We start from the raw sequence: 15532 nt of genomic DNA, 5'->3' as shown, positions 1-15532 counted from the left end.
AAAATCACCAGATCAAATTTCGATTCTTCTTGCGCTCAATGGGAAATAGTTCATTTTGTACGGAACTTTAAATATGTGTTAAGTGTTCGTGCATTTGAGGATAAGCAGTAAGGAAAATAAATGAATAAATTATTATACAGTGGTACCTCTACTTACAAACTTTCCACATGGAAAAATTTCAGGTTGGGAAACACTGATCTGCAAATCAATGTTCCAAAGTACGAAAAGGTCTCCAATCTACGTAAAATCTTACAAGTGCAGACACTTATAGCAGATTTAGCAGCTCTTTAATGCAGGCTCTCTTGCCACTCACCTCTCACAACATCCACATCGCACAAGTGACACTATAATATAGTTTCTGTATCCTATATATTTTTTCTTTTTAAATTGTCTTGCATGAGTTGGTTTTCTATTATCTCCCAAAACTTTGCTGGCCTCCCATTTGAGTGGCTCTATGAATGTGCAGGTTTTGTATTCTGTAGAAGCCAGGCAGTTTAGCAGAAGAGCCACCACGTCATAGGATAATTCAGTGGTGTCAAACATACCGCTGGCCGGATCCGGCCCGTCTGGTAGTTTGGTACGGCCCGGGGAATAAAGCTGCATTGTATATAAAAATGAATTTTCTTTAAAATGTGTAGTTCTTGTATTATCCGCTAGGGGCAGAGTGTTTTAAGTTCCACAAGGCTGGTACTAAATGTTTTTGGAACATTGTTACTATTTCTGTGATCAGTTTTATGTACAACACACTTAAATATATGTTTAACTGTGTAAAAGTGTTGTTAAAATTGCACATACTTTATTTATGTTCTTATGTTATTCTCTTGTTCATAATATATTGTTCATAATGTAAAAGGAAAATTCTGTTAATAAATATTTTGATAATCTACTCATTCTTTGCACTAATTATTAGTATTAGTGACGAATACAAAGGAAAAAAGTGGGCTTATTGTTAGTTCTATGTAATTTTGCAATGAGTTTACTGGTCCGGCCCGCTTGATCTCAAATTAAGCTGTATTCGGCCCGCGGACCAGTTTGACGCCCCTGGGATAATTAGTGAGTCAATATATGACCCTCCTTGGTTCTTTGATTCTTTGATGGTGAGTTCCAAATGCTATTGCCACGCCTCGTTCGTCACTGCTCAACTCACAAAAAAATGCAAGGCACGAAACAAGTTCTGGAATCAATTAATTTTGTAAATAGAGGTACCACTGTATATTATTCAAATATAATTGCCTTGGCACGTTTTTTCACACTCTCTTTCTTAGTAATGTTGCAATAAACCTGACATTTAGACCAGAAATGCATGTTCAACATTCTAATGGCCGCTTTCTAAGGTTAGATATGAAAATACAGTTTCATCTACATCAAAATATTGCATTCCTCAAATATATTCCTTAATTTCTCTACATGATGCATCATGTTTCAATAGTCTCATGGACATATGACAAAAACAAAATAAATCATGTAGTGCGTCAGCATAATTTTTGTTACCATTATTGCATAACGATGGTGTTTCCTTTTTTCCAAATCTACAACATCATCGCAAAATTCACGTCTTGTTCAATTTACGAATCCAAACTTGCTTGGATCAGTTTACATTTTCATTTCCGTGTTAGAACGAGGCCTGGTTTAGAACTTCTGTTTGTCTAAAAGTGTCTTTTCTTATCATTATAGTTATCCAATTTCGTCATACGCAGCTGGGTATGATGACAATCAGGCTTTTTGTCAAGTCAATGATGACGACAATGCCTATATCTGATTTTATTTATTTTTTATTATTATTATTATATCTTAACATGTATTTAAAATTTGGCTGAAGCTGCAGTTGATGCATTTTATGTCAAATTCAAAAGAAAGGAACTAAAAATGGCCCGTATTAGCTAAATGTCAGGGTTTAACAACAAATCTTTAGGTGAGACTTGTTAGGATTGTGATAATTTGGAATGTATTTTGGACTTTTTCCATCATGATCTTGTTTTTTCCTCTGTCTGCCTTCACCTGTAGGTGTGTGCTCCCTAAACCCCTTCCTTTCACGTCATCCACCTGTTCCCCATTGTCTCATCAGTGTTTCCCAACCACTGTGCCGCGGCACACAGGTGTGCCATGATAGGTGGTCAGGTGTGCCTCGGGAAATGACAAGGCATGGATTCAATTGAATTGAATTGAATGCTTTTATTGTTATTATACAAGTTTAATGAGATTTAAATCTTTCACCGCATAGTGCACAAATAACAACAACAAACAGAGAAATAAGTAATCAATAAATAAGAAATAAATAAATGAGTTGTCCAAGTGAGATCAGCAGTGCTGTGTTCCGACAACAAGTACAGTGTTCCCTCGGTTATCGCGGTTAATGGGGACCGGGACACCCGCGATAAGTGAATTTCCGCGAAGTAGGGATTCTCCTTCAAAAATGCTTATTTTGAATTTAATTCAATTTTTTATTTATTTATTTATTTATTTACTTTTTACTTTTAAAAAAAATACCCCCTGTATACAGTACACCATATAGAATACGGGTAGAGAGAGTGAAATTCATGTTATAACAAAATAAACTGTAAATATGTTGTTTCAATGTAATATTTGTATTTTTTTTTTTTAAAAATCTGCGAAGCTCTGAGTCCGCGGTAGCTGAACCGCGAAGTAGCAGGGGAACACTGTATACAACTTTGTACAATGCACTTTAGATCCCACAGCCATTTCTGGCCACCATAATGTCAACTCTCCACGATGCAGTGTTTGGACAAAAGTAGCATGAGAATGCTTACACAAAACATCCACCCATGCATACATCACGCTTTTCCCGTTCCCCGAAACACTTTTTGCCCTGTCATGACGGAGAGACACGGCGAGACACGATGGTGCTAGACTCGCTGACCCAAGACGCCTTTCCACATTATTTTTACAAATGTCATTTTGGGGAGAATTTCTGCAGCGAGTTTCCAGGTGCACACGCACACATCCATTCATCATGCTTTATAAGGATTAGAGAATAGATAAAGCTTGATTTATGGATGGGTGGATCTTTTACAACAGAAGAAAAAGTGTTCTGGGGAGCAACTAGAAACTCACAAAACAGGCTTTGTTCCTTTCTTTTAAAGGAAGAGGACGTTCAAACTTCTTGATTAAGGCCGGCTTTACCATGAACCCAGCCATCATCCCCACACATGGAAGAGCATCAGGTGATCCATGTGATCCCTAAAACATTCAGTTCATTTTTTAATAAGAATATCGGGCAAGGCATTCTCTTCCAAAATACTTGTTTCTGCCTGTTCTTGCAGGGGCCGGGTCGCAGCGCACATCTCGATCGCCGCCACATCCCTGGCCAACACTGCTGGATCACCTTAGCTCCACTTTTATGCCATTTCGTCGCTCTGCAATGGGGAGGCCGCTCTCGGCTCGCTAGGGCCTAGATGACGCTGGACGCTTAGCAAACATTTTCAGCGGTGACAATCCAAATCCAAACAAAGCTGGAATTGACTCACAGTTATTCTTTCTCCACGAGGTACGTACAGTGTTCCCCCACTACTTCGCGGTTCAGCTATCGCGGACTCAGAGCTAAGCAGATTTTTTTGGGAAAAAAATACAAATATTACATTGAAACAACATATTTTACAGTTTTTTTGTTATAACATGAATTTCACTCTCTCTACCCGTATTCTATATGTTGTACTGTATACAGGGGGGTAAAAAAAAAGGAATTAAATTCAAATTAAGCATTTTTGAAGGGGAATCCCTACTTCGCGGAAATGCACTTATCGCGGGTGGTCCCGGTAACCGCGATAAGCGAGGGAACACTGTATAATGTACGAAATGGGAAACCCAACCCGCTGGAAACAAGAAGAGGCTTGGTGTCGTGTTTCGCACATATATATATATATTTTTTTGCGCCCATTCTTCCTCTGTGGTATTCGCTTCTTCAAGCGCTTATGGCCAACCATTTCAGAGCTGAAGAAGAAGCGGTACCCTGACATCTGCCATGTTTCACTGCCATTTTTTCATCTGTCTTCCGGATGTGAGTTTCAGTGTACAGTGTTCCCTCGGTTATTGCGGTTAATGGGGACCGGGACCACCCGCAATAAGTGCATTTACGCCAAGTAGGGGTGCCCCTTCAAAAATGCTTAAAGAAACGTGTAACACGTGCACAAAAGCACCACCAAGCAAAAACATCATAGTAGTCCGGATAGAGGATCTTCTGCAGTTTTTTTGCACGTCAGAAACATTGTTATTGGGAGTTGTGAACATTGTTTTTTTTGGGCAGTGAAGATGCGCCTGTAAACAGCCATGACGTCATCAATGCGATTCCTGAACTCTCACCATGTTATTGACCATTTCTTTGGCCTTTTTTTTGATGCAATTACTAATTCTTATTGAATATTTTGTTTACACCTCTTATAAAATGATGTAATTTATAATTTTACTTTAATATCTTTGAATTTTTGATTTTTTTTCCTGAAAAAAATCTGCGAAGCTCTGAGTCCGCTGTAGCTGAAGCGCGAAGTAGCGAGGGAACACTGTAGATTTAGACATTTTATTAACTTTTTTAAGAAAAAAATTGCAATGTAGTGAAGCTGCGATGTGAAGAAGAATCACAGTATACATAGAGCTTGCAAGAATGCCATGACTTTTTATTTTTACTTTAAGATGATTGGAGACTATATGAGCCGTGAAAAGTGATCTGCTTGTTACATCAAGGGTGTGGAGAGTTTATTGTAATTTATAAACCACCAATGAAAGCCCTTTGAGAGATCAGTCAGACTAACAGCCAGAGTTTGAAAGCCCCTTTTCGAGTGTACTATAGTTAAAAAATGCCCTCTCATTCTACACAGTTAAAGTTTGACTGAGCTGTCTATTATTGGTAGATATACTAGTGACAGAAAGGGTGGGAATTGGTGAGAGAGGCAATATGTGCGACTACAATTTTGTTTACATCTTCTCCTGCTAATAAGTTACATTTAATATTTTTTGTTAAAGATTTTTTTCTCTACACTTAAGACCACTTGAGATTGTTAATGCGCAAATACGTTTTTAAAGTATTTGTATAAGTAATAGAGTGCACGTGTCAAAAAGGGGATATTTTCTCTGTGAGTCAAATTATATTACAAACCTCTAATCTTTCCACTTGCTTTCCTAAAATTTCAGCTCAAAGGCTACTGTATATCATGTGAAATAATTCAAGTCTGGAGTCTTGCTATAGATGATGAAATACCTAAAATCCTTGCAAATGCACACTGCTTTTCAACTGTAGGGCTTTTATCCCCCTCTCACACAGATTTTAAAAATTGGGGAATTTCCCGCTCTCTCTTGTGAATAGTTGAGCCTTGCGTAAATGCTTCGTTTTTTTCCCACAATCCGGACAGTCACCTGTTCGTACCATTCACATGTGAAATGTTTCAAACATGTCTTTTTTTTCTCACTATTGCACAACTTTTCCACTCATTTGTTGCCGTTATCATACACAATTTTAAAAATCTTCATCATTTTTATTTTTGTTTTGTTTTTTTAATATCATAATTTACAAGATGTGTAGATGCGTAGCAAGTAATATATAATATGAACTTCAACTCTATATCTATGGAAAATGTCATTAAAAAAATCAACATGCAGAGAGAAATAAAAAAAGAACAATAATGACGACAACAAAACAAGAAAATGATACAAAAAAACCACATTGGTGTGTAGAGATTCCCTCGATAAATAATTGAAAATCATTCATCTTCCATACCGCACATCCTCGAAAGGTTTGCTAGAGCCTAATCCAGCTGACTTTGGTCGAAAGGCAGACTACATCCTAGACTGGTCGCCAGTCAGCCGTAGGGCACAGAGATACAATTTGGCCCACTTTCTTCACCAAAGTCAGGCAAGTGAACCTCTACACAAAGAAGTGGCTCAAAGATGAATGGATGAATAAATAAAATGAAATAGGTGTAGAGTAATAATGAATCGTGTTGTCAAAAACTCAGTGCTGTTTGGTGTTGTGGTAGGCTTTTTTACCCTCAAATCCAGGGGTGGGCAATTGTTTTTTCCACAGAACACATAATGAACACAGAATATTGTGGAGGGCCGGACCACACCATGTCAAAACGTCCCGTGCATGGACCGCATTCCTGACAGCTCCTCCGTAATCTTGGAAGTCCGTTATCCCCTAGGACAAAGACGAGTAACTGGGCTATGTCCCCATGTAACGCAAACTCAGGGACTCCTGACAACCTCCCTAAACTCCAGAAATCCTAAAAAGTGTCACCAAATGTTTCTTTAAGCAACCATTTCCAGAGCTGCCAACTTCTGCGGAAGTTCCCTAGTTGACCCAGACAAGTAACGCAAACTTCGGGACTCCTGGCAACCTCCCTTAACTATAGAAAATTTTCATCTCATCTCATCTCAGTTTCTGAACAACTTTATCCTCATTAGGGTCACAGGGGTGTTGGAGCCCATTCCAGCTGATTCCGGGCCAGAGCGAGGGGGGAACCCTAAATCGGTGGCCAGCAGATCTCAGGGCACAAGCAGACAGACAACCATCCACACTCACGCCCATACCTAGGGGCCATTTAGAGTTTCAAATCAGTCTACCATCCATGTTTTTGGAATGTGGGTGGAAACCGGGATACCCAGAGGAAACCCACGTAGGCCTGGAGAGAATATGCAAACTCCACACAGGTGGACATGACATGGATTTGAACCCAGGAAACCAGAACTCTGAGGTCGACGCGCTAACCACTTGCGCCACTCCCCAAAAAAATGTCACACATTTTTCTTGAAGCAACTATTTCTGATAAAAAACCCAGACACTCGCAGAAATTTGTAAGTCCGTATTTGGCAAAATATCCCATTGAAGCCGTCAGAAAAAGTACCGACATTTGCACATTGCACAAGATTCAAGAGTGGGCGAGGGACCGCCTGAAAAACGCATGTTATTGTGGAAATTTGAATTTGCCATTAAATGATCAACAAATTATACGTTGTTCACTTGTTATACTTATTTTAAATAGTTTGCGAAAACACAATATTTCAATTAATGTAAAAACATGCTGATAACCGTTGGATTTAGATGTTTGTTTTTTTACATTTCGTATTGATTTCGCGTGAATTGCATTCTTTATGGAAAAATTCTGGAAATGGGGTCAATGGAGGTTGGGAACTCTGCATTTTGGAGACTTTCCAATTTAAATCCCTTGAAGTTCACACCATCGCTATGGCTTCCACCATTTTGATTCAACTGCACTTTAAACTGGATGAATTCGGTAACATGAGTGCATTGTGAATCATCCGAGTTACAAGTTATGATGAATGATTTGTCTAGTGCGATTTCAGTGTGGCAATCGAATCAATTGTATATGTAGCCTCAATCTCTTTAACATTTATGTTTTTATCATAAGGGAAGTAACTATTATTAAGGCTGTTTCAAACCACCAGTCTTTTGTTTTGAAACAAATCCTATCTTTTCCGGGGAGGGTTCCAAATGGTAATTTGAATTTGCCAATAGCAAATCAACAAAGTATACTTTGTTCACTTGTTGTACTTATTTTAATTTTGTTGTACATTTTCAATGGTTTGCAAAAACATGATCAAAACAGTTCTATTTAAATTGTCCTATTTTATCTTTCTTTTACATTCTATATTGATTATGCGCGAATCGCATTCACTCCCGATAAAAACATAAAACTCCGGAAATGGTCCAGGGGTAATCCTGAAATGGGGTTCGACGGAGTTCTGCAGCTCTGGTGATAGCTCCAGTGGTGAAGTTATGCTTCAGAACATTTTTAAGCATGTAAAATCTCATTAAATTCTTGGCTCGGTTAAAGAATATGCCAGAGATTGACATGGAGGAGCTTTATAAACCTGAATGCATGTCATTACATGTGACGGGAAGTCTACAAGTAAGAATGGATCCCCTCGCTTAGTGGTTCTTAACTGAGGTAGGAATACAGTGTTCCCTCGCTTATGGCGGTTAATGGGGACCGGGACCACCCGTAATAAGTGCATTTCCGCGAAGTACGGATTCCCCTTCCAAAATGCTTAATTTGAATTTAATTCCAATTTTTTTTTAATTTAATTTTTTATTTTTTTATTTTTCCCCCCTGTATACAGCACGCCATATAGAATGTGGGTAGAGAGAGTGAAATTCATATTATAACAAAACAAAACTGTAAAATATGTTGTTTAAATGTAATATTTGTATTTTTTTTTCCAAAAAAAGTCCGCAAAGCTCTGCGTCCGCGTTAACTCAAGCGCGAAGTAGCGGGGGAACACTGTATACCACCAGTAATACGTACGATCTATTTAGTGGTATAAGTGAAAGTGACTGAATAAAGAGTTAAAAATTAATGATTTTAATAAAAATTCCCCTACAGTGCATTTATGAAGTACTGTAAGTACTTATTTTACTTAAGTACTATTCAACTTAAACATTTACTGTTCTAGTAGAGATTCTTTGCAGATATTCAGGAAGAACTTCAAAAGGCAATACAATTCTACTCAATCCTTGAGTACAGGCATACAACAACTGAGCAATAATGTGTTTTGGGTAGAATCCTCACAGCATTTTGCCATCAAATGGTAATTATCTTAACAAAATAGATTTAAGGCTTGAGCCAAGTAGAAATTTCCATCTTTCTTTCAGAATTTCCTGGACCGTTGTTAAATTTCATTTTCATGTCACTAAATGAAAAGGGGAATCAACACTTTAAATTGTGTTCTATAAATGTAACAAAGAACTGAAGTGTTCCTCTTTCCAAGTACTGGATTCTAATGTGGTAATGAATACACCCACAAGGAAGTGTGACGGTTTATTTTCTAATGGCCTTCTAATTATCAAATATACTATAAAAAAATCCTCTTTATGTATCAACTTAGGGCATCAAGCTACTCATTTATCATGGCATGCACACCTGTCTGCTAGTCTTCCACACACACTGAGTCATGCACAGTTATACTGTTGACAGAAACAGTGACATTTTCACCCTGTCATCAAAAACTAGTCAAAACATACAGAGTAAACAGGATGTCAATAAGTGAATTTCTTGAATTTTTCAAGAGCATCAAAGCAATTAAATAAAAAAGAAAACCTCCTGACCCACTCTGCAAATATTCATCCCCAAAGTCTTAGAGAATTGTTCATAGCACCAAACTGGGTAGGGAAACACAACAGAATATTAAATTGGGTATAATTATGTATGTAATTGCATGCTGTAGGTGACTCCATTGCATTTCAACTGCAAATATACGGGTTCGACTAATGATGCTTTTCCAGATCTTATAAAATTGCTTTAAAAAATCCACTAGTTAAAATCTCAAAACAATTTCCAAATGCTTAGAATTTATTTTAAAAAGCTGAATTCTTAACAATACAGTTCTGCTCAGTGAAACATCTCATTGCAAGCACAGAGTTACACTATGGTTACACCTGGCGCTCAAGAGGCGGAGTGTTAACAAGTATGAATATGTCATTAATGGGTCCTGCCTGGGAAGACGAACTTGTGGAGAAGCACTATCCAATTTCGTCATACGCAGCCGGGTATGATGACTATTAGGCTTTTTGTCAAGTCAATGATGACGACAATGCCTATGTCTGATTTTCATTTCATTTTTCATAAACTGGAAATGATGGCAGGAAATGCTGTTGTGTCTGTGTTTTATGACTAACATTAACCTGTGTATGCATGTAGGTTTCGCAATGTTATTTCTGATTACACTCGTTTTTATGTTGTGTTTAGTCATGGTTTTCCTCACAAGAGCTGATGGAACCTACTCGTCCAGGTAAATATGGTTACCAGGAGGGGGAGGGGGCAGAATTGTTGGCCAGCCAATCAGAGGGCACAAGGAGATGGACAGACACTCACACTCATACCTAGGGGCAATTTAGAGTGTTCAACCCGCCTACCCTGCATGTTTTAGGGACATGGGAAGAAACTGGAGTACCTGGAGAAAACATGCAAACTCCAGACAGTGAGGACCAACCTGGAATCAAACCCTCGAGAAAATACGGTACGGGTTGACCATGTTCATTAATACAAGGATTCATTGGCTGACATTGTGAAAGACCGTGACTTCATTTTGGACATCAGAGTCAATATTTCTGATCACATTGAGAAACTTTGGGATGCGCCAGAAAAGTTTTTTTTCACAGCAGTCCAACGCTACTAATATCTAGGTGAACAAATAATGCAACATTGTATGAAAATAAATGTTGTAACATCGCTAGAAGCTTGCCAACAAGCAAATACGTACTGCAATATAAGATAAAAGCAGTTTTAGAAAATATTAGAATGTATGCCCTTTTTTTTTGGTGGTGACTTTTTTGGCCATGCCTTGTAGTATCCACGGTCAAATAAGTTTGAGGAAGCAATAGGTTAAAAAAAATTCACTAATATACTAATAAGTCCTTTAAAAAAATAAAAGTTTCCCATTTTACATCATTACATAGTTCACATGTAGTATGTTGGCAAATGGGATGAGGCAATTCGATGATTTAAAATCACTCATTACTATGTTAGATGTCTAATGTTACAGATATAGGGAAGTAACACAGTATACGAAAACCACAACAATGACTCTACACTACGTATGTTTAGCATTTGGATACAAATCTAAAACAACAAATGGATATGTGGTTTTCAACTCAATGATGTGTTCGTATATTTTTTTCCTCCCTATCTAATTTCAATTCATTTGATCTACATAAATATGGCCAATGTCAATATATACACAGGTAATGTAAGCATGTGGGTTGATTGTTTTAATTATATTAAAAGTGTTTAATCTACCTTGTTTTCGCCAATCTACATTATTTCTCAATATGGTATAGTGTATTGCCATGTGTTTTATTGCTGGAGTGTTTTAGCTGTGTGTGCGTAGGAGTGTCAACATCAGTTTTGGTTCCCTCTTCCTTACTCAATCACCACTCACTAACAATGAATGAAATCATTGGACTTCCCCAGAAGGACCTGACAGTTTTATAAAGAGCTTCTCTGTTCAAATCAGGCATTCAAAATACGTGAACCTCAGAAGGAAGATACACCCTCAGAAAAAGACTTACTCAACTTGAAGTGAACAATGGAACCGGACTGTAAAGTGACTGTAATTGCTTCAATGGATGTAGAATCAAGGAAGCTGGCAAAACCTGGTGCTGAAAATGGCTCAAAGATTACCATTGCTCTGTTGGGTCTAACGATATTTCTTGCCATTACTGCTGCTGCTGTCTTTATCTTCAAGAGTAACATCAAGGTAAGAAAATAATACAGAATTATCATTAAATTATGGGATTTATGGAGTTCTCTCAGAAGCACAAAGACCTGATTTATCTGAATTCATTTGGTTGAATTTCTCTCATTTAATTTTCTTTATGCAGAATCCAGGACGAAATGAGGACGATTTCGGTAAATAATAATATATTTGTCCCTCATTATAAATATTGAACATATTAAATTAGTGAAATGAATAAAATCTCCATCTTTCTAACTTTCAGATATTCACCACACTTTGCGGCAAATATCCAATGTCCGAGCTGCCATTCATTTAACAGGTAAGACCATTTTATTTTAGATTAAACAATGATAAGGTGATTAAAATTATTAGTAACTACGATTAACACTGCCTAGACCAGGGTTGGGCAAACCTTTCGCCCCGGGGGCCACATTGACTTTAAAAATTTGACAGGCGGGCCGGGTCAGCACAAGATACGATACATATAAAAAACTGCATCCGTTAACAGTACACATGAAACATAAACAGAAAAAAAGACTTAAGTATTAACATAATCATCACTCATCTGGGATTTATGGAGTGCTTTCTTGGTTTTCATCAGACTAAAGATCTGTTCACCCACATGTAGAGCCAAATAACACCAGAATCCTCTGTGCCATCTTCTAGATGTTTGGAAATTTGGCTGCACTTTATGAAGTATAAAACCTTTTTCAAAGAGTTGAACTTGTCACATTGGAGATCAATATGTTCCAACTGCAACTCCTGTGGAACCGTTTCCGGGTCTTGTGAGAATGGACATGACAGCAGCTGTCAATTTTTCCAAAATCACAAAACCGACGGCAGAATTGCTCATGCAGGTCATCCAATGATTTCCTGTAATTTTTTTCACATGCGGGGGCCTCTTTTGATGCAACCAGTGTGAGAAAATGAGCAAATGGCTTGTCTGATATTTGCTTGAAAAATAAAACCAGTTTGGTTTTGAAGGCGGAAGGTTTGCTTGCTCATGCACAAACTATTTTTTTCTCTTGTAGCTCACATTCAGCTCGTTCATGTGTGTCAGGATGTCCTCAGTATAAGTTAAATGATTAGAAATGTGTCCAATAACGAACTAATCTCCTGTTTGAGCTCCCACACACTTTTACATACTTTTACTAGATTGGTGTGCTATCTATCAGGGACTAGGGTATTGCATGGAAATGAATGAGGTCATTGATTTTTACTATAATTTGGACAACGTCGGCGGGCCGGATTAAAAAGCCTAACGTGGCCCGCGGGTCGTAGTTTGCCCCTGTCTGGCCTGGACCGTAGGTGTTAAACTCATTCCAGAAAGGGCCGAGTGGGTTCAGGTTTTCGTTCCGACCCACCAAAATGACACCTTTTCACCAACCTGTACTCTTACAACTTTAATCAGTTGATTGCAGTCAAGTGCTGCTTCTTCCAGAAGACCTCCTCATTGGCCTAACTGTTTCTCCTATTTCACTAGGGGAGGAAACTTGACCCTTTCTGGAATCAGTTTTACACCTGTGGCATAGACCTTTCATATTTGCGTAGTTGTGTTTGTCGCATCGTTTCTACGCTGCATTCTAGTCTTTTGTTATTAATTTCATCTTGTATTTTTAAACCCAACCTGCACAAGGGACTAAAGATGGAAATTAGTCTTTGGCTATAATTTTACATTTTTACATGTATATTCTCATTAATGGGCGGCCCGGCAATTGAGTGCTTAGCGCGTCGGCTTCACAGTTCTGGGGTCCTGGGTTCGAATCCAGGTTGGTCCACCTGTGCGGAGTTCTGGTGTTCTTCCCGGGGCTACATGGATTTTCTCCGGGTACTCTGGTTTCCTCCTGCTGATCGGACATATGAATACTTGCACAGTAAATTATATTACAGTATGGGATCCCAAAATAGGAAAATTTCTTCAATACTACTACGCTTGTCAAACATTTTTCACTCAAGTCTATCTCCTCTCTACAGGGCAGTACAATTCAGACATTGTCGACTCTGTGGAATGGATAAATCAAGTCGACCCATCCCATTCTCAAGGTGGCCTGGAACTCAAGAACAATGAGATTGTTATCCCTCAAGGTGGCCTCTACTTTGTTTACAGTCAAGTATCTTTTCGGGTCAGTTGTCGCATGGACGAAAACGACGACGCATCCGCAACGTCAATGATCCACCTTACTCATAGAGTTAGACGATGGTCGAGCTCATTTGGGAATGACAAATACCGGACCATCCTACACTCGGTCCGTACTGCCTGTCGAAAAACAGCAAGTGGTAATGCTGAAGAGGAGGGCAAATGGTACTCTGCTGTCTACATGGGGGCTGTATTTAACCTGAACAAAGGAGACAAGTTAAAGACTGTAACGGAGAAAATGTTGCCAAACCTGGAGGAAGAGGCAGGGAAGACTTTCTTTGGCGTGTTTGCCTTGTGAAAACATGAAAGGCAGAGCCAAATACAAAAGAACATGAAGAAATGGATGGATTTTGACACCTTCCTGTAAGGTTAGCACCATTCGCCCCCCCCCCCCCCCCCACCAAAAAAAAAGAATGTTATTTAAACATGCTGTGATAAAAATAGCTGACTAAACAAAATGGAAATAGTAAGGCTGCTCATACTAAACTGTTGAAAATTTTCTTTAAATAGCCTATTTTTTTAGGCTTTGGAACACATTATTTCTTCTTTTATTTCTAATAGATTAAGATTTTGAACAAATTACTCTGCGAACAGACTTCTGGTCAAGAATCGAGGTACCACTGTAATCTACTATCTCTGAGCGATAAAGAGGTTTTAATATTTGTACTATGTACTATGTACTATCCAGTGTCAGTACCTTTTGTTGTACTACAATGCACAATTGAAATGTTCAAATGTATACAATTTAGTATTGCTAATACATACAAGGATAACACCATGCCAATCCTTCGATGATTCATGAAAATGTACTGTAGTGCATGTATTTATTGAACCTATTTAATTATTTATTTACAGTTACTATATGTGGTGTCATAATATCAACACTGTAGACAGTACCACTGTATATTTACTGTAGTTACATTTTTGTAAGCTGTTGTGACATTTTTTATATTTGAATCATTATTTAATAAATTATTTATTTATGTATGCTGTATTTTTATCGGCAGTCTCTCCTATTTTTTATGTGAACCGAAAACATTTGAATATGAATCAAAAAGATGAATATGAGACAATAGACAACATGTTATGCACCATCTACTTTCCAGTGTCAGTACCTTTTGTTGTATTACAATGCACAACAGAAATTGTCAAATGTATACATTTTAGTACCAATAATACAAGGATAACGCAATGCCTATTCTTCAATGATTCATGAAAATGTACTGTAGTGCATGTATTTATTGAACCTATTTAATTATTTATTTACAGTTACTATATGTGGTGTCATAATATCAACACTGTAGACAGTACCACTGTATATTTACTGTAGTTACATTTTTGTAAGCTGTTGTGACATTTTTTATATTTGAATCATTATTTAATAAATTATTTATTTATGTATGCTGTATTTTTATCGGCAGTCTCTCCTATTTTTTATGTGAACCGAAAACATTTGAATATGAATCAAAAAGATGAATATGAGACAATAGACAACATGTTATGCACCATCTACTTTCCAGTGTCAGTACCTTTTGTTGTATTACAATGCACAACAGAAATTGTCAAATGTATACATTTTAGTACCAATAATACAAGGATAACGCAATGCCTATTCTTCAATGATTCATGAAAATGTACTGTAGTGCATGTATTTATTGAACCTATTTAATTATTTATTTACAGTTACTATATGTGGTGTCATAATATCAACACTGTAGACTGTACCACTCTACATTTACTGTAGTTACATTTTTGTAAGCTGTTGTGACATTTTTTGTATTTGAATCATTATTTAATAAATTCTTTATTTATGTATGCTGTATCTATATCGGCAAACACTATTATCTTTCACCGTCCCTCCTATTTTTTATGTAAATAACGCAATGCCTATATATATATATATATATATATATATATATATATATATATATATATATATATATATATATATATATATATATATATATATATATATATATATATATATATATATATATATATATATATATATATATATATATATATATATATATATATATATATATATATATATATATATATATATATATATATATATATATATATATATATATATATATATATATATATATATATATATATATATATATATATATATATATATATATATATATATATATATATATATATATATATATATATATATATATATGT

General features: G+C 36.8%; 1 protein-coding gene across 2 annotated transcripts; it reads left to right on the top strand.

Moving 5' to 3' along the window:
• Positions 1-3145: 3145 nt before the first annotated feature.
• tnfa (tumor necrosis factor a (TNF superfamily, member 2)) lies at positions 3146-13722 on the top strand. Of its 2 annotated transcripts, none has more exons than XM_077744072.1 (5): positions 3146-3505; positions 10981-11223; positions 11348-11375; positions 11465-11521; positions 13177-13722. In XM_077744072.1, exons 2-5 carry the CDS (start codon positions 11053-11055, stop codon positions 13635-13637), a joined length of 717 nt encoding a protein of 238 aa, XP_077600198.1. In that variant the 5' UTR covers positions 3146-3505; positions 10981-11052; the 3' UTR covers positions 13638-13722. The 2 variants fall into 2 exon arrangements, with proteins under 2 accessions (XP_077600198.1, XP_077600199.1); XM_077744073.1 differs by lacking the exon at positions 3146-3505 and adding an exon at positions 9902-9984.
• Positions 13723-15532: the final 1810 nt, after the last annotated feature.

This window comes from Stigmatopora nigra, chromosome 21, assembly GCF_051989575.1.
Source record: "Stigmatopora nigra isolate UIUO_SnigA chromosome 21, RoL_Snig_1.1, whole genome shotgun sequence".
NCBI classification, from domain to species: domain Eukaryota; kingdom Metazoa; phylum Chordata; class Actinopteri; order Syngnathiformes; family Syngnathidae; genus Stigmatopora; species Stigmatopora nigra.
Note: the sequence above shows the minus strand (reverse complement) of the source record. Positions and strands in the feature narration are given on the sequence as shown.